The 25,692-nt window shown below is 48.7% G+C and overlaps 2 protein-coding genes across 2 annotated transcripts in view; one reads left to right on the top strand and one right to left on the bottom strand.

Moving 5' to 3' along the window:
* LOC119956440 (transcriptional enhancer factor TEF-1-like) overlaps nucleotides 1-1,569 on the bottom strand; it is a 76,040-nt gene extending 74,471 nt beyond the window's left edge. The window contains 1 exon segment of the mRNA XM_038783675.1: nucleotides 1,174-1,569. The gene's annotated coding sequence lies outside the window, so the exon portion shown is untranslated.
* A 127-nt stretch (nucleotides 1,570-1,696) lies between these two features.
* Nucleotides 1,697-25,692, top strand: part of LOC119956441 (dickkopf-related protein 3-like) — a 34,608-nt gene continuing 10,612 nt past the window's right edge. The window contains exons 1-3 of the mRNA XM_038783676.1: nucleotides 1,697-1,907; nucleotides 4,563-4,697; nucleotides 23,718-23,801. Of these exons, the coding sequence (XP_038639604.1) occupies nucleotides 1,845-1,907; nucleotides 4,563-4,697; nucleotides 23,718-23,801 (282 nt within the window). The 5' untranslated portion in view covers nucleotides 1,697-1,844. The remainder of the gene's footprint in view (nucleotides 1,908-4,562; nucleotides 4,698-23,717; nucleotides 23,802-25,692) is intronic.

The raw sequence follows: 25,692 nt of genomic DNA, 5'->3' as shown, positions 1-25,692 counted from the left end.
GGTAGTGTGGATGAGCAGAGGGATCTCGGTGTCCATGTACATAGATCCCTGAAAGTTGCCACCCAGGTTGATAGGGTTGTGAAGAAGGCCTATGGTGTGTTGGCCGTTATTGGTAGAGGGATTGAGTTCCGGAGCCATGAGGTCATGTTGCAGCTGTACAAAACTCTGGTACGGCCGCATTTGGAGTATTGTGTACAGTTCTGGTCGCCTCATTATAGGAAGGACGTGGAAGCTTTGGAACGGGTGCAGAGGAGATTTACCAGGATGTTGCCTGGTATGGAGGGAAAATCTTATGAGGAAAGGCTGATGGACTTGAGGTTGTTTTCGTTAGAGAGAAGAAGGTTAAGAGGTGACTTAATAGAGGCATACAAAATGATCAGAGGGTTAGATAGGGTGGACAGCGAGAGCCTTCTCCCGCGGATGGAGGTGGCTAGTACGAGGGGACATAACCTTAAATTGAGGGGTAATAGATATAGGACAGAGGTCAGAGGTGGGTTTTTTACGCAAACAGTGGTGAGGCCGTGGAATGCCCTACCTGCAACAGTAGTGAACTCGCCAACATTGAGGGCATTTAAAAGTTTAATGGATAAGCATATGGATGATAAGGGCATAGTGTAGGTTAGATGGCCTTTAGTTTTTTTTCCATGTCGGTGCAACATCGAGGGCCGAAGGGCCTGTACTGCGCTGTATTGTTCTATGTTCTATGTTCTATCTCTATGCTCCTCCAGCTCCAATGCACGTTGAGCATTCCCAGTTTTTGTTTGTGTTCTGTCATTGGTAGCTGTGCCTTCAGTCCCAATGCTCCAAAATCTGGAGTTCCCTCTTGCTCCTCTTTAACTCTCTTTTCCCCTTTTCAGTCACTCCTTAAAATCTACTTTTTTGACCAAGTTTTTGGACATCCGCCCTGGGAGCTATTTTAACATTCCGCTCGCTGTATAAACTCAAAGGTGTTGTTGTCACTCATTGCCTGAATTCAGTCACATTTCTCCCAGACCATCTGTGAATATAGTTGGTTAAAATTTAAAACATCAAGTGGATTGGATGAAGTGAGAGGTGTGCCAGGTAAATTATTTTGTACTATTCACTATACTAATCATTGTGCTAATCATTGTGTACCATTCCAGATGTGTTTGAAAATTACTAGCTTTACTGAACATGCAACTTTTATTGTACCTTTAACTTTCTCTGGAAATGTCAGCTGAAGTCTCCAATAATGCTCTCTAACCTTGGGCTATCCTCCCACAAGCCAGTCCTTCCACAAGCCAGTCCTTCCACACAGTAATTCTGAGTCACTTCTTGGACAGATGTCTGTCTGGATCTTGCAATCAGTATTTTAAAGATCCTCTGGAACTCTGCAGAAGGAAAGCAGACCGGCCACATTCCATTTGAAATGGTCAATGATGTTCTGTGAATAACAAAGGGTCAGTTTGCAAACTTGTCCAGCTGACCTCTGGTTGGTGTCTCCTTCCCGCTAACTTCAGCAAGTGCAGCTAGATGGATGGATCTGTGGGGATGGTACAGATCCTGGAGCCAGCAATGGCAATTCCTGGCAACTGGAGCAAAGGGAGAAAGGGACAGGACTTGGGAAATCAGGACAATGAGATCCCTCTGCGGTGATTCGCTGTTTGCTCCCTGTGTGTGTATGGCTGTTGCTAGGAGACCTCATTGATCCTCTGTCACGTCAGAGCAGGTCTGGGGGAGATCTGGACAGACTGCGGGGTCGGGTCAGCAGCAACTTGTTGCATTCTGGAAGCCAGACCGAGGTGCATCATTCAAAGCCGGAGTAGTAGCCAGAGTAGGTGTTGAAGGAGACAGAGCCTCTGGTAACTCGAGAGGGCCACGAAATGATGCTGTACCTGGCTCTATTTCTCTGCCTGCCCCTCGCTACAGCCGCTCCTGCCGCCTTGGTAAGTCAAGCCAATAATGAGGTTCTGGTGGACACCGAGAAGACGGCGGGACAGAAATAGGTGAGCTAGAGGGTTTCAATCAACCCACCCTTTGTGTCAAATAGATACTTGAATAATAATAATGTAGAAATAGCAGCTCCAAGACCAAGCTTGCTGTGGGGTGGGGGGTAAGGAAGATGAAGGAGTATTGTCCAGGGGACTAGGGGCTTTTCACAATAACTTCATTGCAGTGTTAATGTAAACCTACTTGTGAGAATAAAGATTATTATGTCTGCTCAGTGGAGGACTATTATCAACACATCTAAAGCAACAATTCTAATGAGAGGATAGGACAAGAAGGGAGGGCCTTGGGTAACACGAAAGGTCGGGGAGTAACTCAGTTTATACCATAAATAATACTTTTAATGTTGGAAACAAGCAGCTCGAAATAAAGCAAAATTCTTAAGTAGCACAATAAGTTTTTGTTTTTGCTAATCAAGGGTTGACACCATGGTTAGTTAGCACTGTTTCTACATTAAGAATATCTTGCTTTAATTTTAATTTAAGTGAAATACTCTGCACTTATCAGTTTTTATTTTGTTTTACAGATATAGGGAAAGAGGGGCTCGTTCCCACTGAGGGCTGCAGGCTCCTGTAGTTGGTTATCAGCCTTGCTGGATGGGTGTTACCTCAGCGTACCATCTTGGACACACCAAGTGGTCATTTTTCAGTTAAATCTAAACTGTCGACAACAAGATCCATTTGATGACCTCGCAGTCGCTGCCCAGTGTCACAGCAGCTTCTCCGTGACATCATAAAGGAGTTGGGCTGTCCTTACCATCATTATCACTGTTACTCTTCAATACAAACCAACAAATATCTTAATCACAAAGATCATTGTTCCCAGTTTATCATAACATGTCCAAAATAATATATACCCCACTGATTTAAAAGTCTATTTACTGTTTTATGAGTGAGTTGGCAAAGATATAGAAAGCAGGGAATAGTAACGAATAGCTATTTATCAGACTGGAGGGAAGTTTGGAGAGGATTTGGTATTAGGATCACAGCTACTTTTGGTATTTAGGTTCGTGACTTTTTGTGTATATAGAACATAATTTTAAAGTGTGCAGATGAACAAAACAAAGTTTAGATGATGAGAAAGAGATTAACGACAGTTGTACCAGGGATGTGGACTCTGGTTAAGCTGATGGGCGAGAGAATTTGGGCTTCCTCGCGATCGGGTAGAGAAAATAAAGGTAGATTTAATTTTTTTTAAATTTAGATTACCCAATTATTTTTTCCAATTAAGGGGCAATTTAGCGTGACCAATCCACCTAACCTGCACATCTTTGGGTTGTGGGGGTGAAACCCACGCAGACACGGGGAGAATGTGAGACCTCCATACAGACAGTGACCCGGGGCCGGGATTGAACCTGGGACCTTGGGGCCGGGATTGAACCTGGGACCTTGGTGACGTGAGGCTACAGTGCTGACCACTGCGCCGCTGTGACACTCCATAAAGGGAGATTTAAGACCGAAGTTTGAACTTCTGAATGGGTTTGATAAGAATAAATAAGGAAGAACTGTTTCCACTGGCAAGAAAGTTGGTAAATGCCAAAAGAGCCAGAGGGGGAGATGAGATTTTTATTATTCAATCAGTTTTGATGTTTTGAAATGTGCAACCTCCAAGGCTGGTGGAAGCAAATTGAATAGTAATACTCAAAAGAAAATTGGATAAATACTTGATGGGGAATAAATGGAGGACTATGAAGAAAATGTGCAGGAGAGTGGGACATTGGCACAGTGGTTAGCATTGCTGCCTCACCGTGTCAGGGACCCGGGTTCAGTTCTGGCCTTGGGCCATTATATGTGTGGAGTTTGTACGTCCTCTCTGTGTCTGTGTAGGTTTCCTTCGGGCGCTACAGTTTCACTTCCTGTATCATAAAAAACAAGTTTCTGTTGATTTTCATGTCCTCATGTAAGTGTAAAAGTAATTGTGACAGGACATTGTGCATTGGGCAGTAGATGGAGCAGAGTGTCTCTCTGCCACTCAGTCAGAATCTTAGTCTTGTTGCTCAAGGAAGATGCTGAGTAGAAACTTCCTCAAAAGGGGAGCATGGTGGTTAGCACTGCTGCCTCACAGTGCTGGGGACCCGGGTTCAATTCCAGGCATGGGTAACTGTCTGTGTGGAGTCTGCACATCCTCGCCACAGTCCAAAGATGTGCAAGATGATCAATGTATGGTGTTATGGGGATAGGATGGGAGAATGGGTCTAGGTCCAGTGCTTTTTTGGAGGGTTGGTTAGACTCAATGGGCTGAATGGCCCCCTTCTCTAATGTAGGGATTCTATGAAAGCAACACCACTGGGATACAGGATACTAGACTGGTTGATATAGAACAGTCTGTCTAGGTGGCTGTTTGTTGTGTGGCTCAGAAATGTGACGCAAATCTAAGTGAGTTTATCACATTGCATGTTTAAGATTCTGAATATTTACTTTAAAAAAAATAGCTGCTTCTTCCTGTCAATAAAATGGGTCTTCTTTGCTTTTGTCTTTAGATTTTAAGCATTCACCAAGTATTCACTATCAACTTTAATTATTAATGTAATGTTCGCAAACAATAAATATCAATAAAAATCTGTTCTAATTGATGAATATTGGGCAACATTTCAGGAGGCCAAAAGTGACTCTGATGGTTTTGTGAAAGTGGTTGACTTCGACAGCCTGCCCCTAAATTACCACGATGAGGAGAATGAAGAAGAACTGGTTGGAGACAAAATCTTCCACAAATATGAAAAAATTGATAAGGTAAGCAAATATCGCATTGATACAATGGGTAACAGGTTAACAGTAGAGCCTTTTATTAAAATGAGACAGTTGTTAGGAATTGTAGGTATTCATTATCAAGCTCTGCCTGTGAAACCAACATTTTACTTTCTAGAACAGGAATATATGGAACATTGAACTGAGAAATGGATGAGAAAATATTTATTAGTATTGACTATTGGATTTTAAATTGAGGTAAATGCAAATGCTGTCTGTTTTGGGTTTCCTGATGTTTGCAAACATCACAAACATCTGGGAGGAACTATTAACTATATTTGCAAATTTGCTCAGATGTGATGCCAGATGTTGGTCACCACATTTTAGGAAGGGAGAGGGTCCATGAGAGGGTCCATGTGAAGGTGCGGAGAAGATTGACCAGGTTGGTTCTAGGAACGAGGGATTTTAGCTACAAGGTTAGGTTGTCCATTCCCCTCTGAGCAACGGAGATTGTGGGGAGAGTTGATAGAGATCCTGTATGATGCATGTTTAGATAAGGTTATGAGGGTGCTGAAAGTGAGGTGATCAATAATTTATTGTTATTTCTCACGATAAAATGAGCTGTTACTCATAGGATTGTGTACATGACATCAGGAAGCTTTTCTCTTTACTCCAGGCCTGCTGCTGGGCTCCGGGCCTCCTGCTGGTCTCCGGCTCTGGGTCTGCTGCTGGGCTCCGGGCCTGCTGCTGGGCTCTGGCTCCGGGCCTGCTGCTGGTCTCCGGCTCCGGGCCTGCTGCTGGGCTCCGGGTCTGCTGCTGGTCTCCGGCTCTGGGTCTGCTGCTGGGCTCCAGGCCTGCTGCTGGGCTCCGGGCCTGTTGCTGGGCTCCGGGCCTGTTGCTGGGCTCCGGGCCTGCTGCTGGGCTCCAGCTCTGGGCCTGCTGCTGGGCTCCGGGCCTGCTGCTGGGCTCCGGGCCTGCTGCTGGGCTCCGGGCCTGCTGCTGGGCTCTGGCTCCGGGCCTGCTGCTGGGCTCTGGGCTCTGGGTCTGCTGCTGGGCTCCAGCTCTGGGTCTGCTGCTGGGCTCTGGCTCTGGGCCTCCTGCTGGGCTCCGGGCTCTGGGTCTGCTGCTGGGCTCCGGGCCTGCTGCTGGGCTCCGGGCTCCGGGCCTGCTGCTGGGCTCCAGGCCTGCTGCTGGGCTCTGGCTCCGGGCCTGCTGCTGGGCTCTGGGCTCTGGGTCTGCTGCTGGGCTCCAGCTCTGGGCTCCGGGCCTGCTGCTGGTCTCCGGCTCTGGGTCTGCTGCTGGGCTCCAGGCCTGCTGCTGGTCTCCGGGCCTGCTGCTGGGCTCCGGGCCTGCTGCTGGGCTCCGGGCCTGCTGCTGGGCTCCGGGCCTCCTGCTGGGCTCCGGCTCCGGGCCTGTTGCTGGGCTCCGGGCCTGTTGCTGGGCTCCAGGCCTGCTGCTGGGCTCTGGCTCCGGGCCTGCTGCTGGGCTCTGGGCTCTGGGTCTGCTGCTGGGCTCCAGCTCTGGGCTCCGGGCCTGCTGCTGGGCTCCGGGCTCCGGGCCTGCTGCTGGGCTCCAGGCCTGCTGCTGGGCTCCGGGTCTGCTGCTGGGCTCCGGCTCCGGGTCTGCTGCTGGTCTCCGGCTCTGGGTCTGCTGCTGGGCTCCGGGCCTGCTGCTGGGCTCCGGGCTCCGGGCCTGCTGCTGGGCTCTGGCTCTGGGCCTCCTGCTGGGCTCCGGGCTCTGGGTCTGCTGCTGGGCTCCGGGCCTGCTGCTGGGCTCCGGGCTCCGGGCCTGCTGCTGGGCTCCGGGCCTCCTGCTGGGCTCCGGGCTCTGGGTCTGCTGCTGGGCTCCAGCTCCGGGCCTGCTGCTGGGCTCCGGGCCTGCTGCTGGGCTCCGGGTCTGCTGCTGGGCTCCGGCTCCGGGCCTGTTGCTGGGCTCCGGGCCTGTTGCTGGGCTCCGGGCCTCCTGCTGGGCTCCGGGCCTGCTGCTGGGCTCCGGGCCTGCTGCTGGGCTCCGGGCCTGTTGCTGGGCTCCGGGCCTGCTGCTGGGCTCCGGGTCTGCTGCTGGGCTCCGGGTCTGCTGCTGGGCTCCGGGCCTGCTGCTGGGCTCCAGCTCCGGGCCTGTTGCTGGGCTCCGGTTCCGGGCCTGTTGCTGGGCTCCGGGCCTGCTGCTGGGCTCCGGGCCTGCTGCTGGGCTCCGGGCCTGCTGCTGGGCTCCGGCTCTGGGTCTGCTGCTGGGCTCCGGGCCTGCTGCTGGGCTCTGGCTCCGGGCCTGCTGCTGGGCTCTGGGCTCCGGGCCTGCTGCTGGGCTCCAGCTCTGGGCCTGCTGCTGGTCTCCGGCTCTGGGTCTGCTGCTGGTCTCCGGCTCTGGGCCTCCTGCTGGGCTCCGGGCTCTGGGTCTGCTGCTGGGCTCCGGGCCTGCTGCTGGGCTCCGGGCTCCGGGCCTGCTGCTGGGCTCCAGGCCTGCTGCTGGGCTCTGGCTCCGGGCCTGCTGCTGGGCTCTGGGCTCTGGGTCTGCTGCTGGGCTCCGGGCCTGCTGCTGGGCTCTGGCTCCGGGCCTGCTGCTGGGCTCCGGGTCTGCTGCTGGTCTCCGGCTCTGGGTCTGCTGCTGGTCTCCGGCTCTGGGTCTGCTGCTGGGCTCTGGCTCTGGGCCTCCTGCTGGGCTCCGGGCTCCGGGCCTGCTGCAGGGCTCCGGGCCTGCTGCTGGGCTCCGGCTCCGGGCCTGTTGCTGGGCTCCGGGCCTGCTGCTGGGCTCGGGCTCCGGGCCTGCTGCTGGGCTCCGGGCTCTGGGTCTGCTGCTGGGCTCCAGCTCCGGGCCTGCTGCTGGGCTCCGGGCCTGCTGCTGGGCTCCGGGTCTGCTGCTGGGCTCCGGCTCCGGGCCTGTTGCTGGGCTCCGGGCCTGTTGCTGGGCTCCGGGCCTGCTGCTGGGCTCCAGCTCCGGGCCTGCTGCTGGGCTCCGGGCTCTGGGTCTGCTGCTGGGCTCCAGCTCCGGGCCTGCTGCTGGGCTCCGGCTCTGGGTCTGCTGCTGGGCTCCGGGTCTGCTGCTGGGCTCCAGCTCCGGGCCTGCTGCTGGGCTCCGGGCCTGCTGCTGGGCTCCGGGTCTGCTGCTGGGCTCCGGGCCTGTTGCTGGGCTCCGGGCCTGCTGCTGGGCTCCGGGCCTGCTGCTGGACTCCGGGCCTGCTGCTGGGCTCCGGGCCTCCTGCTGGGCTCCGGGCCTCCTGCTGGGCTCCGGGTCTGCTGCTGGGCTCCGGGCCTGCTGCTGGGCTCCGGGCCTCCTGCTGGGCTCCGGGCCTGCTGCTGGGCTCCAGCTCCGGGCCTGCTGCTGGGCTCCGGGCCTCCTGCTGGGCTCCGGGCCTGCTGCTGAGCTCCGGCTCCGGGCCTCCTGCTGGGCTCCGGGTCTGCTGCTGGGCTCCGGGCCTCCTGCTGGGCTCCGGGCCTCCTGCTGGGCTCCGGGCCTGCTGCTGGGCTCCGGGCCTGCTGCTGGGCTCCGGGCCTACTGCTCGGCTCCAGCTCTGGATGAGTTCAGCTCCAACAACACTCCAGAAGCTCAACATCATCCAGGACAAAGCAGCCGGCTTGATTGTTTTATCAATAACCTTCTTTCTATTTGTATAAGGACAGAGGTGGGGGGGATGTTTATGTTTGTTGATTTTGCACAATGTTCAGCACTATTCGTGACTTCTTGGACACTGAAAAAGTCCCTGTGCAAATGCAGCACAACCTGGACAATATCCAAGCTTGGGCAGGCAAGGACCATTCACGTCACACAAGTGAAAATGAAATGAAAATCGCTTATTGTCACGAGTAGGCTTCAATGAAGTTACTGTGAAAAGCCCCTAGTCGCCACATTTCAGCGCCTGTCCGGGGAGGCTGGTACGGGAATCGAACCATGCTGCTGGCCTGCTTGGTCTGCTTTCAAAGCCAGCGATTTAGCCGAGTGAGCTAAACCAGCCTGGCAATTCCCATTTTCACCGAGACAATAGAACCATCTCCCCTTGATATTTATTGGCATTATCATCACTGAATTAATTCCCCTCTTTTAAAAATTTTTAGAGTACCCAACTATTTTTTTTCCAATTAAGGGGCAATTTAGCGTGGCCAATCCACCTGCCCTGCACACCTTTGGGTTGTGGGGGTGAAACCCACGCAGGCTTGGGGAGAATGTGCAAACTCCACACAGACAGTGACCCAGAGCCGGGATCGATCCCGGGTCCTCAGCGCCGCAGTCCCAGTGCTAACCACTGTGCCACATGCCGCCCTGCACTATCAGCATTTTGGGGGTTTCCATTGACCAGAAACTGGACTGGACTAGCTGTATAAATACCGTGGCTGCAATAGCATGTTCGAGGTTGGGAATTCTGTGGAGAGTAACTCACGTCCTCCCCCCCCCCCAAAAAACCTGTCCACCATCCACAAGACACAAGTCCGGGATGTGATGGAATACTCTCCATTTGCCTGGATGAGTTGAGCTCCAACAACACTCCAGAAGCTCAACGTCATCCAGGACAAAGTAGCCCCGCTTGATTGTGCCCCATCCACCAACTTAAACATCTATTCCTTCCACTACCAATGCACAATGAGAACCGAGTGTACCATCTGCGAGCTTCACTGTAGGAACTCACCAAGGCTCCTTTGAAAGCACCTTCCAAGCTCGTGACCTCTGCCATGTAGAAAGACAAGGGCAGCAAACATATGGGAACACCACCATCTGAAAGTTCCCCTCCAAGGCCACATCATCTGACTTGGAAATATATCGGCTGTTCCTTCACTGTCGCTGGGTCAAAATCCTGGAACTCCCTCCCTAACCATACTGTGGGCGTACCTACTCCACATGAAGTGCGGCCGTTTCAGAAGGCAGCAACTCATCACCACCTTCTTAAAGATAATTCGGGTTGGACGATGAATGTTGACCTATACAGCAATTCCCACATCCCATGAATGAATAAAAAAAGGGTGGGCATTCTAGTTGCAATTATTTGTACAACTGAGGTCCTTTGTTAGGCTAATTCAGAGGGCATATGTAAACACATTTTTGCAGAGGTGACCTGTACTGAAAAACATTATAAACAGCTGGATTTTTACAACTGAGCAATACTAAGCACACTTTTCATTGAATTCATAGGATTGCCGAATTGTTACGGTGCAGAAGGAGGCCATGACTTTGTGCCATTCCCCTGTCTTTTCCCCGCACCCCTGCATATTGTTTCTATTCAAATAATCATCTAATGGCCTCTCGAATGCCTCAATTGAACCTGCCTCCACCACACTCGCAGACAATACATTCCAGACCACAGTCACTGGCTCTGTGATAAAGTTTTATCTTGCATTCCATTTGCTTCTTTTGCAAATCACTTCAAATCTTTGCCTCTCGTTCTTGATCCTTTTATGAGCGTTTTATCCTTTTATACGTTCAGCATAATCTCCTTACTGCCGTACTCTGTGCCCTGTTAATAAAGCTCAGGAAACTGTATGTTTCCTTTGTATTAACTGCTCTCTGCACCTGTCCTGCCACCTTCAATGATCAATGCACATATATCCCAGGTCCCTTTTCCTCCTGCATCCTTTTAAGAATGTTACCCCTTAGTTTATATAGCCGCTCCATGTTCTTCCTACCAAAATGCATCACCTCCCATTTCTCTGCATTGATCTTCACCTGCCATCGAGCTGCAAACTCCACCAACATGTTGATGAAAAGGACAATGTTCTCTCCACAGTTTACAATACTTCCAAGTTTTGTGCCATCCACAAACTTCGAAATTGTCCCCTGGTGGTGGCATGTAGGGAGAAGTTGTATACAAAGTGGCTCCTGCAAGGGTGTGCAAATGTTTGGGGGCAGGGAGGTGAGAGGAAGGGGGTTTGGGGAGGTGGGCAGGAATAATTTTCTGACGGTGATTACAGTTTTGTCTTAGTTTTGTCTTGCTGGTGGGATTGGCAGCCATCTTGGATGGGCCTGGTGCCTGGAGACTCTAAGTTGTTGGATGCCCCCTCTTGGTGGAAATGGCTGACTCCAGATGGAGTGGCTGGGGGGGGGGGGGGGGGTCACCAGGGGCTTGAATGTCCCAGTGAAAAGGGAGAGTGTATTTCCTCACCTTAAAAGATTGAATGCTGATGTGGTGTTTCTGCTGGAGACCTGTTTGTGGGTCAAGGACCAGACAAAGCTGCAGTCAAGTGGCTGGGTCAAGTTTTTCACTCTGGCTTTGACAGTAGGGCCTTGGGGGTGTGGTTTCAGCCACTAAGATCTTGGCGGATCCTAATGTTAGACGTGGGTACTTTGGTAGTGCTGGTTAATATCTATGCAGCGAATTGGGTTGGTAAAGTTTTAACAAGTAGCTAGTCTCCATTCCTGATTTGAATTCACATCAGCTAATTTCGACCATGCGTTGAATTGATCCAGGTCCAGGGTATTTGGTTATTGTGATTCAGATCATGCCCCACATTTTGTGGATTTGATGCCAGAGTCGACCCCTCTCAGCATCCACCATTGAGGTTGGATATGTCACTGTTTGCGGACAAAAGATTTTGCGAACACATGTCCTCTGCCATTGGGAAATTACATTCAATTTGATGAAAGTGAGTCTATCTCGCCTTCCATGCTGTGAGAAACCCTTAAGGTGGGGGGGGGGGGGGGGGGGGATAATTCCCTATGAGGCCCACATGGAAAGGATGCCAGGGCGGAGTGGCAGAGGCTAGTGGACCATCAATACTCATTTGCCCCTACACCCGGGGTCCCTTGCAAGTAGGAAGAAGCTGCACTCACACAATTTGATTGCTATCAACAGGTAAGGCAGTGGGCCAGTTGGACATTCAAGGGAGGCTTTTCATGAACACTGGGAGAAGGCCAATCACCTTTTATCTCAACAGCTGAGGTGGCAGCTGTTTCCTGGGAGATTGTGCAGATAAGGGACTCTGGCGGAGGTTTGGTTTCCGTTCTGTCTAAGGTCAGTGCAGCTTTTGAAACATTCTATTGGGATCTCAAAGTTCAGAGCCCCTGGAGGGAGTTTGGCCTTGACGGAGATTTTGGATGGGTTATCTTTCCCATTGGTGGAGAGGGAAAGATGGGAGGAGTTTGAATCGTCGTTGATGGAATGTATTAGGTTAACGCAGACGGGTAAAGCTCCCGGCCCTGATGGATTCCCCAATGAGATTTCTAAGAAGTTCGCAAGGCAGTTGATTCCTTTAATATTAGATATGTTCAAAGACTTCTTGTCCCAGGATTCATTGCCCCTTACACTGGCGCAAGCCTCTATCTACCTGATCCTGAAGAAGGATCCTTATGGAATCTGGGTTATTTTGACCCATCTTGCTTTTGAATGCAGACACTAAATTACAGAAGTGTTGGTACAGTTGGAGTCGGCCTCGCAGAGGTGATTTCGGAAGACCAGACTGGCTTCGCCAAGAATCTGCAATTGTCGGCCAATATACGTTGGCTGTTAAGTGTTGTCCTCTTTGCCCCTGTTCAGTACCCGAACTGATTGCTTTTTGTGATAGGGGCCTGTCTTTGAGATTCTTGGGAGATGTGGTTTTGGGCAATGCTTCATATCCTGGATTGTTTACTGGAGGGTCCCCACTGCTAGTGTTGCACTAATGCATTGAGCTCCGGGCATATTCCGATGAACTGGGGTATGAGGCAGTGATGTCCATTGTCTCTGCTTCACTTTGCTTTAGCAATGGAACCACTGGCCATAGTGTTAAAATTTTCCAGTGAGTGGAAGGGATAAGTCGGGGAGGGAGGGAGCAAAGGGTGTCCTTGTACACAAATCATCTTCTTTATATTTCGGACCTAGTCTCCACTATAGATGAGATAATGAAGCTACTGAAGAATTCTAGCTCCTTCTCTGGGTATAAGTTGAATCTGGATCAGAGTGAATACATTCCGGTCAATCTGGGGATGTTGCCTTTTTGTCTTGCCAGGTCCAGCTTTCGTTATACATAAGAACATAAGAACTAGGAGCAGGAGTCGGCCATCTGGCCCTTCGAGCCTGCTCCACCATTCAATGAGATCATGGCTGATCTTTTGTGGACTCAGCTCCACTTTCCGGCCCGAACACCATAACCCTTAATCCCTTTATTCTTCAAAAAACTATCTTTATCTTGAAAACATTTAATGAAGGAGCCTCAACTGCTTCAATGGGCAGGGAATTCCATAGATTCACAACCCTTTGGGTGAAGAAGTTCCTCCTAAGCTCAGTCCTAAATATACTTCCCCTTATTTTGAGGCTATGCCCCCTAGTTCTGCTTTCACCCGCCAGTGGAAACAACCTGCCTGCATCTATCCTATCTATTCCCTTCATAATTGTATATGTTTCTATAAGATCCCCCCCTCATCCTTCTAAATTCCAACGAGTACAGTCCCAGTCTACTCAACCTCTAGCAATGAAGGACAAAACTCCATTCGCCTTCACCTGTAAACCAACTTTTTGTGACTCATGCACTAAGACACCCAGCTCCCTCTGCACAGCAGCATGTTTTAATATTTTATCATTTAAATAATAATCCCTTTTGCTGTTATTCCTACCAAAATGGATAACCTCGCATTTGTCAACATTGTATTCCATCTGCCAGACCCTAGCCCATTCACTTAACCTATCCAAATCCCTCTGCAGACTTCCAGTATCCTCTGCACTTTTCGCTTTACCACTCATCTTAGTGTCATCTGCAAACTTGGACACATTGCCCTTGGTCCCCAACTCCAAATCATCGATGTAAATTGTGAACAATTGTGGACCCAACACTGATCCCTGAGGGACACCACTAGCTACTGATTGCCAACCAGAGAAACGCCCACTAATCCCCACTCTTTGCTTTCTATTAATTAACCAATCCTCTATCCATGCTACTACTTTACCCTTAATGCCATGCATCTTTATCTTATGCAGTAACCTTTTGTGTGGCACCTTGTCAAAAGCTTTCTGGAAATCCAGATCTACCACATCCATCGTCTCCCTGTTATCTACTGCACTGGTAATGTCCTCAAAAAATTCCACTAAATTAGTTAGGCATGATCTGCCCTTTACGAACCCATGCTGCGTCTGCCCAATGGGACAATTTCCATCCAGGTGCCTTGTTATCTCTTCCTTGATGATAGATTCCACATACTGGCCTATAATTACCCGCTTTCTGCCGACCTCCTTTTTTAAACAGTGGTGTCACGTTTGCTAATTTCCAATCCACCGGGACCACCCCAGAATCTAGTGAATTTTGGTAAATTATCACTAGTGCATCTGCAATTTCCCTAGCCATCTCTTTTAGCACTCTGGGATGCATTCCATCAGGGCCAGGAGACTTGTCTACCTTTAGCCCCATTAGCTTGCCCATCACTCCCTCCTTAGTGATAACAATCCTCTCAAGGTCCTCACCTGTCATAGCCTCATTTTCTTAGATATCCAAGGTCGATTTCCCCTCTTTCTATTATCCTTCCTTTTTGTTGGTATAAACTTTTGCTGAGCACTGTGAAAAATCGCTTGGAATGTTGTCTGGGTATCAGGGTGGCCCATGACTGGGCCTCGCCTCATAAATTACAGGATATTAGTCTGATTAATGGGGTCGAATCTGACTTGAAAATGAAACAACCTCCCCTTGTCCTTGGAGGGCAGTGTTCAGACTGTTCAAATGAATGTCCTCCCAAGGTTTTTATATCATTTTCAATATATCTCCACTTTTCTCCCCAAATCTTTCTTTATCAGAGTTAATAAATTTGTGTCCCCTTTTATTGGGACGGGCAAATGTAGCTTTACCCAATTTGTTATTTTATCATTGGTCTGGCCAATATTGAGAAAGTGCTGGGGAGGCTTCGTGACCCGAATTCCACATGGGGGAAAGTGGAGGCCCATTCTTGTGGGGACTCTAGTTTGGGTGCATTAGTATCTGCCTCACTTCCATTCTCCCCTGCAAGATTTCTCCCCCCCCCCCCACTCCCAGGATTTTATCTTTGGCCAGGTTTGGTTGGTGGAATATTTCAGGTACGTACAGCCAGATCCTATCAGCAGAGTTGTCTCCATTAAATGAGATGGAGGTGAAATTGGAATGTGAATTGGGTTGTGTTCTGGATGAGGTGTGAAGTGAGGTTCTTTGTCAGGTCCACTCCATGAGGCTTAGGCTCAACTCAACGTCCTTTGTTTGATCCAGTTAAAGGTGGTGCACGGGGCTCACCTGTCGAGGATGAGTGTTCTTTTCAGGGTGGACAATAAATGTGAGAGGTGTCCTCAGGGGTTGGCTACCCATATGCATATGTTCCGGCCATGTCCCAGGTTATTAACTTTGGATCTCCTTCTTCAACACCATGTCAGAGATTCTTAGATCTGGAGCGATGTCCGCTGGTGACCATTCTCGGGGTATCGGATTAGCTGGTGACCATTCTCGGGGTATCGGATTAGCTGGTGACCATTCTCGGGGTATTGGACTAGCTGGTGACCATTCTCGGGGTATTGGACTAGCTGGTGACCATTCTCGGGGTATTGGACTAGCTGGTGACCATTCTCGGGGTATCGGACTAGCTGGTGACCATTCTCGGGGTATCGGACTAGCTGGTGACCATTCTCGGGGTATCGGACTAGCTGGTGACCATTCTCGGGGTATCGGATTAGCTGGTGACCATTCTCGGGGTATCGGACTAGCTGGTGACCATTCTCGGGGTATTGGACTAGCTGGTGACCATTCTCGGGGTATCGGACTAGCTGGTGACCATTCTCGGGGTATTGGACTAGCTGGTGCTGCAGACGGGGGTGAAGACATTTTGTCTTCGTCTTTGCTTCATTGATAGCCTGGAGTTATGCTTGGGTGGAGTTATGCTTGGGTGGTGTTATGCTTGGGTGGAGTTATGCTTGGGTGGAGTTATGCTTGGGTGGTGTTATGCTTGGGTGGAGTTATGCTTGGGTGGTGTTATGCTTGGGTGGTGTTATGCTTGGGTGGAGTTATGCTTGGGTGGAGTTATGCTTGGGTGGTGTTATGCTTGGGTGGAGTTATGCTTGGGTGGAGTTATGCTTGGGTGGAGTTATGCTTGGGTGGTGTTATGCTTGGGTGGTGTTATGCTTGGGTGGAGTTATGCTTGGGTGGAGGCCTCCTACTCCACCCAGTGCCTCGGCCTGATTGGGTGATCTTGGAGAAGGTCAAGTACACCATGAGGGGGCCGGGAGACGGGTTCTGCTGAAGATGGCAGCTGTTCATTTTTTTTTAAAGAGTGGGTCATCGTCAGTTGTTAAGGGGGTTTTAGTTTAATGTTGTGGGTGGGGGGGGGGGTGGGGGATTAAATAGGATGTGTTTCTGATTATTGATTGTGCTCTTTTTCCACTGTAACTTGAAGCATCTATTTTATATTATATAATTGTTATTTTGTGAAAATTAAAATGATTTCAATAAAAATCCTTTCAAAACAAAACAATAAATAGTTCCCTGCACACCATGATCTAGATCGTTAATATGTATCAGGAAAAGTAACGGTCCCAATACTGGCACCTGGGGAACGCTACTACAAACCTTCCTTCAGCCCGAAAAATATCTATTGATCATTCCTCTCTGCTTCCTATTATTCAGTCAGTTTTGTATCCGCATTGCCACTCTCCCTTTTCTCACAAGGCTGTTTTGTGGCACTGTATTGAATGCCTTCCGAATGTCCATGTACACCCCATCAACAACATTACCCTCATCGACCCTTTCTGTGACCCCAAAAATCTCCAGTGAGCTCGTTAAACACAATTTTCCCTTTTATAAATTCATGCTGGCTCTTTCTAATCAACCCACATCTCTCCTTGTGACTAATTTTGGAAGCTTGCCCACCAGTTAAACTGACTGATCCCTGGTTGCTGGGACTGTAAGACTTGTCGGAGTTTGATTTTAAAAGCAGGAAATATATGGTGACTGATGGGCAGTGTGCAAAACTTCAATTTCCCATTGGTGGGTTCAGCTAGCAGCACGGTGGGCTTCATGCTGACCTTTAGTGAGCTCATATGTGTTACATGTCTTGAATACTCATTAGTGTAAATCTTTAAAAAAAAATGTTACTCAGCGGCGTGTGAAAATGTCCTCGCAGTTACTTCAGGTGTGTTTAAAGGTTGCTTACTCCAGTTAGCATTGTCTCGTTATGCCAGAGGTCAGTGCACAGAATGGAAGAAGGTTGTGAATGTGTAGACTTAAAAATCTTAACTCCTAGGTGGGGGGGTCATCTGATATGAGTGCGGGTGGCTGTGTTTTCGAGAGCTCCTGCTCTGCACATCTTTTAACCCTTTTTACCTGTTTGCACATTTCTCTTGTATTTTCTTGGCATATGTAGATTTTACTATGTCCTGAGATCAGTTGGTCAGTTTTTACTGTGTCCTGAGATCTGTTGGTCAGTTTTTACTGTGCCTCGAGGTCTGTTGGTCAGTTCTTACTGTGTCCTGAGATCTGGTCAGTTTTTACTGTACCTCGAGGTCTGTTGGTCAGTTTTTACTGTGTCCTGAGATCTGTTGGTCAGTTTTTACTGTGTCCTGAGATCTGGTCAGTTTTTACTGTGTCCCGAGATCTGTTGGTCAGTTTTTACTGTGTCCTGAGATCTGTTGGTCAGTTTTTACTGTGCCCTGAGATCTGGTCAGTTTTTACTGTGTCCTGAGATCTGTTGGTCAGTTTTTACTGTGTCCTGAGATCTGTTGGTCAGTTTTTACTGTGCCTCGAGGTCTGTTGGTCAGTTTTTATTATGCCCTGAGATCTGTTGGTCAGTTTTTACTGTGTCCTGAGATCTGGTCAGTTTTTACTGTGCCCTGAGATCTGTTGGTCAGTTTTTACTGTGTCCTGAGATCTGTTGGTCAGTTTTTACTGTGTCCCGAGATCTGGTCAGTTTTTACTGTGTCCTGAGATCTGTTGGTCAGTTTTTACTGTGCCCTGAGATCTGGTCAGTTTTTACTGTGTCCTGAGATCTGTTGGTCAGTTTTTACTGTGTCCTGAGATTTGTTGGTCAGTTTTTACTGTGTCCTGAGATCTGTTGGTCAGTTTTTACTGTGCCTCGAGGTCTGTTGGTCAGTTTTTATTATGTCCTGAGATCTGTGGTGTGGAGATGTGGGCACTGGGCTGGGGTGGGCACAGTAAGAAGTCTTTACAACACCAGGTTAAAGTCCAACAGGTTTGGTTCGAATCACTAGCTTTCCTCAGGTGAATGATTCACCTGAGGAAGGAGCTGTGCTCCGAAAGCGAGTGATTCGAAACAAACCTGTTGGACTTTAACCTGGTGTTGTAAGACTACTTACTGAGATCTGTTGGTCAGTTTTTACTGTGTCCTGAGATCTGTTGGTCAGTTTTTACTGTGTCCTGAGATCTGCTGGTCAGTTTTTACTGTGTCCTGAGATCTGTTGGTCAGTTTTTACTGTGCCCTGAGATCTGTTGGTCAGTTTTTACTGTGCCCTGAGATCTGTTGGTCAGTTTGTACGGTGTCCTGAGATCTGTTGGTCAGTTTTTACTGTGTCCCGAGATCTGTTGGTCAGTTTTTACTGTGTCCTGAGATCTGTTGGTCAGTTTTTACTGTGTCCCGAGATCTGTTGGTCAGTTTTTACTATGTCCTGAGATCTGTTGGTCAGTTTTTACTGTGTCCCGAGATCTGTTGGTCAGTTTTTACTGTGTCCTGAGATCTGCTGGTCAGTTTTTACTGTGTCCTGAGATCTGGTCAGTTTTTACTGTGTCCTGAGATCTGTTGGTCAGTTTTTACTGTGCCCTGAGATCTGTTGGTCAGTTTTTACTGTGTCCCAAGATCTGTTGGTCAGTTTTTACTTTGCCCTGAGATCTGTTGGTCAGTTTTTACTGTGTCCTGAGATCTGTTGGTCAGTTTTTACTGTGTCCTGAGATCTGTTGGTCAGTTTTTACTGTGTCCCGAGATCTGTTGGTCAGTTTTTACTGTGTCCTGAGATCTGTTGGTCAGTTTTTACTGTGTCCTGAGATCTGTTGGTCAGTTTTTACTATGTCCTGAGATCTGTTGGTCAGTTTTTACTGTGTCCTGAGATCTGTTGGTCAGTTTTTACGGTGTCCTGAGATCTGTTGGTCAGTTTTTACTGTGTCCTGAGATCTGGTCAGTTTTTACTGTGTCCTGAGATCTGTTGGTCAGTTTTTACTGTGTCCTGAGATCTGTTGGTCAGTTTTTACTATGTCCTGAGATCTGTTGGTCAGTTTTTACTGTGTCCTGAGATCTGGTCAGTTTTTACTGTGCCCTGAGATCTGTTGGTCAGTTTTTACTGTGTCCTGAGATCTGTTGGTCAGTTTTTACTGTGTCCTGAGATCTGTTGGTCAGTTTTTACTGTGTCCTGAGATCTGTTGGTCAGTTTTTACTGTGTCCTGAGATCTGTTGGTCAGTTTTTACTGTGTCCTGATATCTGTTGGTCAGTTTTTACTGTGTCCTGAGATCTGTTGGTCAGTTTTTACTGTGTCCTGAGATCTGTTGGTCAGTTTTTACTGTGTCCTGAGATCTGTTGGTCAGTTTTTACTGTGTCCTGAGATCTGTTGGTCAGTTTTTACTGTGTCCCGAGATCTGTTGGTCAGTTTTTACTGTGTCCTGAGATCTGTTGGTCAGTTTTTACTGTGTCCCGAGATCTGTTGGTCAGTTTTTACTCTGTCCCGAGATCTGTTGGTCAGTAATATGAGTGTGATGTCCTGCACCACTGGTCATGCTGATTTCAATAAGTTTATGTCATGTTAAGCTGATTTGTGGAAAGTATCTTTATCCCAATGTGCCTGGGGTGGGGAGAAGACGGGCATGTGGCATCCAAGCAAAGGCAGGTGTAATCCAGATCGATAGGCAGTCAGAACTCTGTGACGTGCACAACCATTTTAAGGGGATAAAATAAACTGGTGCAGAGACCATCCCACAGTTCAGCTCATCCAGAAACACAGGCACGGGGCATTCCAGGCCAGGGACATCCATACCCAAACCAGCCAGCAAGAACCACCATTCCAATGCTGTGGAACAGAGCGCCCCCACAGGCTACATCATGCTAAGCAAGTTCAGGCTATCAGTGCCATAGGATTGGACATTAAAGCAAACTGTGCAGGGCAAAAACTCTGAAATTCACATAAGCCCCGAGACAGCTTTTTGGGTGAGGATAAAGACCTTGGCTCTCCGTTTGGAATACAGGCATTTTGGCAGCTAACATCGATCATAGAATCCCGATAAGTGGCAGGAGGTTTAACCCTCCCGTGAAAGTCATCCTACCAGTGACACTGAGATACAAGAATAAAACAATCCATTAAACCCTCTGTGATCTACAACCAGCTGTGTTTAACTGAGCCACAAATCCTATGTTGATCTTAACCCGCTATAGAAGATTGCCAAAGTCATCCTGCAAGGGCCTGGCTCATAGAACATAGAGAAATACAGCACAGAACAGGCCCTTCGGCCCACCATGTTGTGCCGAACTTTTGTCCTAGGTTAATCATAGATCATAGAATTTTGGACACTAAGGGCAATTTATCATAGCCAATCCACCCAACCTGCACATCTTTGGACTGTGGGAGGAAACCGGAGCACCCGGAGGAAACCCACGCACACACGGGGAGGACGTGCAGACTCTGCACAGACAGTGACCCAAGCCGGAATCGAACCTGGGACCCTGGAGCTGTGAAGCAATTGTGCTATCCACCATGCTACCGTGCTGCCCTTAAGAACAAAAGTTCCTGAAACATTTTACAGGATTGGGGCGACTGAACAATATAAACAGGATCACACTGAGAGGACGCTGAATCCGTGTGCTTATTCACACCATGTAGGATCGTACCACCCACCCATGGAGCAGGTGCAGCTGGATGAGATCATCACCATGGGAGAATCTGCCCAGTCCCTCAGCCTACAGTGTGACAGTGTGGTGTATCTTAGTGCCAGAACCAAACACAGCTCCAGAAAGCTGGAACCACAAAGTACATCTCGTGTCCTCAGTGGATGAAAGCCTGACTAAACTCTCAAAAAGCACAGACTTTCCTAAACTGTGCCTTCTCCTATTTCTTTACAATTCCTTCCCATTCTTTGCAATCTCATCTCGCCCGACAACCCTGCATGATCTTTGTGTTCCCCAATTCTGGCTGCTTCTCCATCTGATTTGAACCATTCAGCCACTGGTTACAGCACCGAGACCCTCAGCTCCACAATTTCCTTCCTAAACGTCTCCAGCTCGCTCCCTTTCTTGATCACACTCCTTAAAACCTAACTCAAACAAGGTTTTACTCACTTGTTCTGTGATCTCCAAAATTAGCACCAGTTTAACATTTTGTTAATGTTCCCAGAAAGCAGCATGAGACTTTTACTATGTCAGTGAAAATTGTTGTTGATTTTAGCGATTGTGAACTCAGTGCAAATAAATTCACCATTTTAGGTGGTCTCTGTTAATCTCTGCTTAATCTAGAAGGGTTTGAGGTTCATAAGGAGGAGGTGTTAACGATTCTGGAAAGTGTTAAAATAGATAAATCCCCTGGGATGGGATTTATCCTAAGATTCTCTGGGAAGCTAGGGAGGAGATTGCTGAGCCTTTGGCTTTGATCTTTATGTCATCATTGGCTACAGGAATAGTGCCAGAAGACTGGAGGATAGCAAATGTTGTCCCCTTGTTCAAGAAGGGGAGTGGAGATAACCCCGGTAACTATAGACCAGTGAGCCTTACTTCTGTTGCGGGCAAAGTATTGGAAAGGTTTATAATTGATAGGATGTATAATCACCTGGAAAGGAATAATTTGATTAGAGATAGTCAACATGGTTTTGTGAAGGGTAGGTCGTGCCTCACAAAACTTATTGAGTTCTTTGAGAAGGTGACCAAACAGGTGGACGAGGGTAAAGCAGTTGATGTGGTGTATATGGATTTCAGTAAAGCGTTTGATAAGGTTCCCCACGGTAGGCTATTGCAGAAAATACGGAGGCTGGGGATTGAGGGTGATTTAGCAGTTTGGATCAGAAATTGGCTAGCTGGAAGAAGACAGAGGGTGGTGGTTGATGGAAAATGTTCAGCCTGGAGTCCAGTTACTAGTGGTGTACCACCAGCGCCAGCTCTAGGGTTGCTGGCGCCCCGAGCAAGCTGAACTTCGGCGCCCTTGGGGCGGGGCGGGGCCGGGGGGGGGCTGGGGGGGGCGGGGCCGGGGCCGAGGGGGGGTGGGGCCGAGGGGGGGGGGGGCGAGGGGGGGCGGGGCCGAGGGGGGGGGGCGGGGGGGGGGGGGGCGAGGCGGGGTGGCGGGGCCGAGGAGGGGCGGACCCGAGGGGGGGCGGGGCCGAGGAGGGGCGGACCCGCGGGGGGGGTGGACACGCGGGGGGGCGGACGCGGGGGGCGGGCGGACCCGAGGGCGGGGCGGGGGGGCGGACCCGAGGGCGGGGCAGGGGGGCGGACCCGAGGGGGGCGGGGGGGGGGACCGAGCGGGGGGGGCGGAGCGAGCCGGGGGGCCACCGCGCATGCGCTGGTTGGCACCGGCCCAACTGCGCATGCGCGGGACCGAGTCTCTGGCGCCCCCGAGCACATGGCGCCCCGGGCGACAGCCCGAGTTGCCGGTGCCTTGAGCCGGCCCTGTGTACCACAAGGATCTGTTTTGGGGCCACTGCTGTTTGTCATTTTTATAAATGACCTGGAGATGGCGTAGAATGATGGGTGAGTAAATTTGCAGATGACACTAAAGTCGGTGGAATTGTAGACAGTGCAGAAGGATGTTACAAGTTACAGAGTGACATAGATAAGCTGCAGAGCTGGGCTGAGAGGTGGAAAATGGAGTTTAATGCAGAAAAGTGTGAGGTAATTTATTTTGGAAGGAATAACAGGAAGACAGAGTACTGGGATAATGGTAAGATTCTTGGTAGTGTGGATGAGCAGAGAGATCTCGGTGTCCATGTACATAGATCCCTGAAAGTTGCCAGCCAGGTTGAGAGGGTTGTTAAGAAGGCGTACGGTGTGTTAGCTTTTATTGGTAGAGGGATTGAGTTTCGGAGCCATGAAGTCATGTTGCAGCTGTACAAAACTCTGGTGCGGCCACATTTAGAGTATTGCGTGCAATTCTGGTCGCTGCATTATAGGAAGGATGTGGAAGCATTGGAAAGGGTGCAGAGGAGATTTACCAGGATGCTGCCTGGTATGGAGGGAAGATCTTATGAGGAAAGGCTGAGGGACTTAAGGCTGTTTTCATTAGAGAGAAGAAGGTTAAGAGGTGACTTAATTGAGGCATACAAGATGATCAGAGGATTAGATAGGGTGGACAATGAGAGCCTTTTTCCTCGGATGGTGATGTCCAGCATGAGGGAACATCGCTTTAAATTGAGGGGAGATAGATATAGGACAGATGTCAGAGGTAGGTTCTTTACTCAGAGAGTAGTAAGGGTGTGGAATGCCCTGCCTGTAACAGTAGTGGACTCGCCAACACTAAGGGCATTTAAATGGTCATTGGATAGGCATATGGATGATAAGGAAATAGTGTAGATGGGCTTTTGAGGAGTTTCACAGGTCGGCGCAACATCAAGGGCCGAAGGGCCTGTACTGCGCTGTAATGTTCTATGTTCCTAATTTTCACATTTTGTATCTGTGTTTGTGTTCAGTTTGAAATGAAGGAAAAGAGTATCTGCATGTTGCCAACAATAATTATCATCAGTAAGGGGCGTGTCTTTCTGTCACTCATCCAAATTTCTTGCAGTATTAATGTGCCAGTTTTCTTCGGTCAAACTCAAGGAAGGTTTGTGTGGGAAGTGGAAATGAAGGAGGTACAGGTTGAAGCACTTTGCAGATGGTGTGAAGGTAACGGTATCATCAACCTGTACATGATCATTTTCACAAACAATAACTTCACCCATCTCTGAGAATGGTAGAGCACAGTGATACTAAAAAACCTGTATTCATGAACTTGCTAATATCTCAAAGTAATTATAGACTGACAGAAACAAATTTCTGTCTGTTTTACTTTTCTACAGTTTGTCTGGATTAAATGTTGATGCCAATCTCTTCACACAATCTATCTCAGACAAACTGGTAACATTAAATCACTCTTTGCTGGTAAGGTTACCGATGTCTGGCATGTGGGTTTGAACATATTCTGTGGGAATTTTTCACAAACCATTTGTGTTATTCTATCAGTAACATTCTGAGCTTTTTGTATTTTATTTTAGGAAACTGATGACATTACCGGAGATACAATCCTGTCTGAGAGGGAGGTTATTGAGGAGGATGATGACGATTTTCCTGAAAGACGGGTTTGTAAATCAGTATAATTTATAATAAGCAGTGAATAACCTGTTTAATGTAACACATTTAGCTCCTGGTAAATTAATAACTGCATTCAGATCATGGTCAATATGTAACCATTTAATGTAATGCACTGAGCTACTGACTATGTAGCCATTAATCTCCGGGGCAGTGAGTAACCAGATAATGAAATGCACTCAACTCCGAACCAACGAAGGTCTATTTGATGTGATGTGCACAATGTATCTCGGACCAATGGATAATCTCTTCCTATTAATTAGCAAATGCTTTGGGAATTCTGTTTTTACTTCAAAGAAATGTTAACAGTAACTAACGTGTAATGGCTGCTCTACCAGCCATTAGCTCAATCCCTCCTGCCTCTGATTTGTCACAAAGTTTGTCTGGCATCAGCTTTGGATGAGCAGAGAATCCTGACAATGATTGGTAGACTGACATCATTGCCTTGATCACTGTCACAAAACCAGCTCCATTCTCTTTTTAAAAAAAAATAATTTTTATTAAAGTTTTCACAAAACATCAACAACAAAAATATAAAGTACAAAATGCAAAAAATGTAAAGGAAACTCAATAACAAAAATAATAAATTAACACCCGCCCAAACACGTAGCAAATATATACACCCAGACATAACCTCCAATATATAGAAACAAAACTGAAATAAACCCCCCACCCCGGGTTGCTGCTGCCACTGATCGTTGTCTACCGTTCTGCCAGGACGCCTAGGAACGGTTGCCACCGCTTGAAAAACCCCTGTACCGACCCCCTCAAAGCAAATTTCACCCTTTCCAATTTGATAAACCCCGCCATGTCATTGATCCAGGCCTCAACGTTAACCAGCTCCATTCTCAACAACTCTAATTCTCTTTATCTTTCTGGCCATGTCTGATTCTAAAACAGATCCCAACCCTGGCATAGTAATTAACCCTGACACGAACTTGAAATAATGTCTCATTCACCAATCATCCTTGTCTTCATTGGCTGTTAGTCCAGGAAATTCTTGATTCAATGTTTTTGGTTTGTTTATTTTCCTGTGGGTGTCGTTGGAAAGACCAGCATTTGTTGCCCATCCCTAACTGTCCTTGCTGGGCCATTTCAGAGGGCAGTTAACACATCACTGTGGGCCCAGACATGTAGGCTAGATTAAGTAAGGATGGCAGCTTTCATGCCCTGAGGCAAACGAGAGAAACAGATAAGTTTTTACAACAATTAATAGTTTCATGATGACTAAATATATCAAATTTATTAACTAATATTCAAAATGCACCAGCTGCTGTGATGAGATTTGAGGCCTTGTCCCCAGAGTATTGCTGGGTCTCTGAATCCAGTGACATTATCACCACCCCAATGTCTCCCTCAGATTTCATTTCTTTTCGAATCCTTGTACTATTTCCTTCAGTGGCTTGATGTCAGCTTTTGTTGGATAATATTTCTGTGAAGCAGAACCTTTACTTTGTTAATTATGTTAATGCTCAGTCCATGAAACCAGGAATATCATTGTGCTGAGTTAGTTTATTCCTGGTAGGGGAGGTTTTTTGAGGGATTCCGTAGATTCCTGGCTGAGGGTGATTTTACACCTGTGGTCTGGTCTGAGCAAAAACAGGGACACAAGCACAAAATCTCAGGAGTTGTGAATCGAGATTTCCCTTGGCGAGATCTTGGCGAGATTCTCCCCTACCCAGCGGGGCGAGGGGTCCTGGCGTAGCGGAGTGGCACCAGCCAGTCCGGAATCGGGCCTCCCCAAAAGGTGCGGAATTCTCCCCGTGCTGGAGTGGTTGGCGCCACGCTGACTGGTGCCAAAGCCGGGGCCAACGGCCTTTGACGCCCGCCCGCCGGCGTCGGGACTGGCCGAAAGGCCTTCGCCAGTTCGCGCATGCGCCG

The sequence above is a fragment of the Scyliorhinus canicula genome, chromosome 23 (assembly GCF_902713615.1).
Source record: "Scyliorhinus canicula chromosome 23, sScyCan1.1, whole genome shotgun sequence".
In the NCBI taxonomy this organism is placed as follows: domain Eukaryota; kingdom Metazoa; phylum Chordata; class Chondrichthyes; order Carcharhiniformes; family Scyliorhinidae; genus Scyliorhinus; species Scyliorhinus canicula.
The sequence above is the reverse complement of the archived record's forward strand: the minus strand, read 5'-3'. Positions and strand labels throughout refer to the sequence as shown.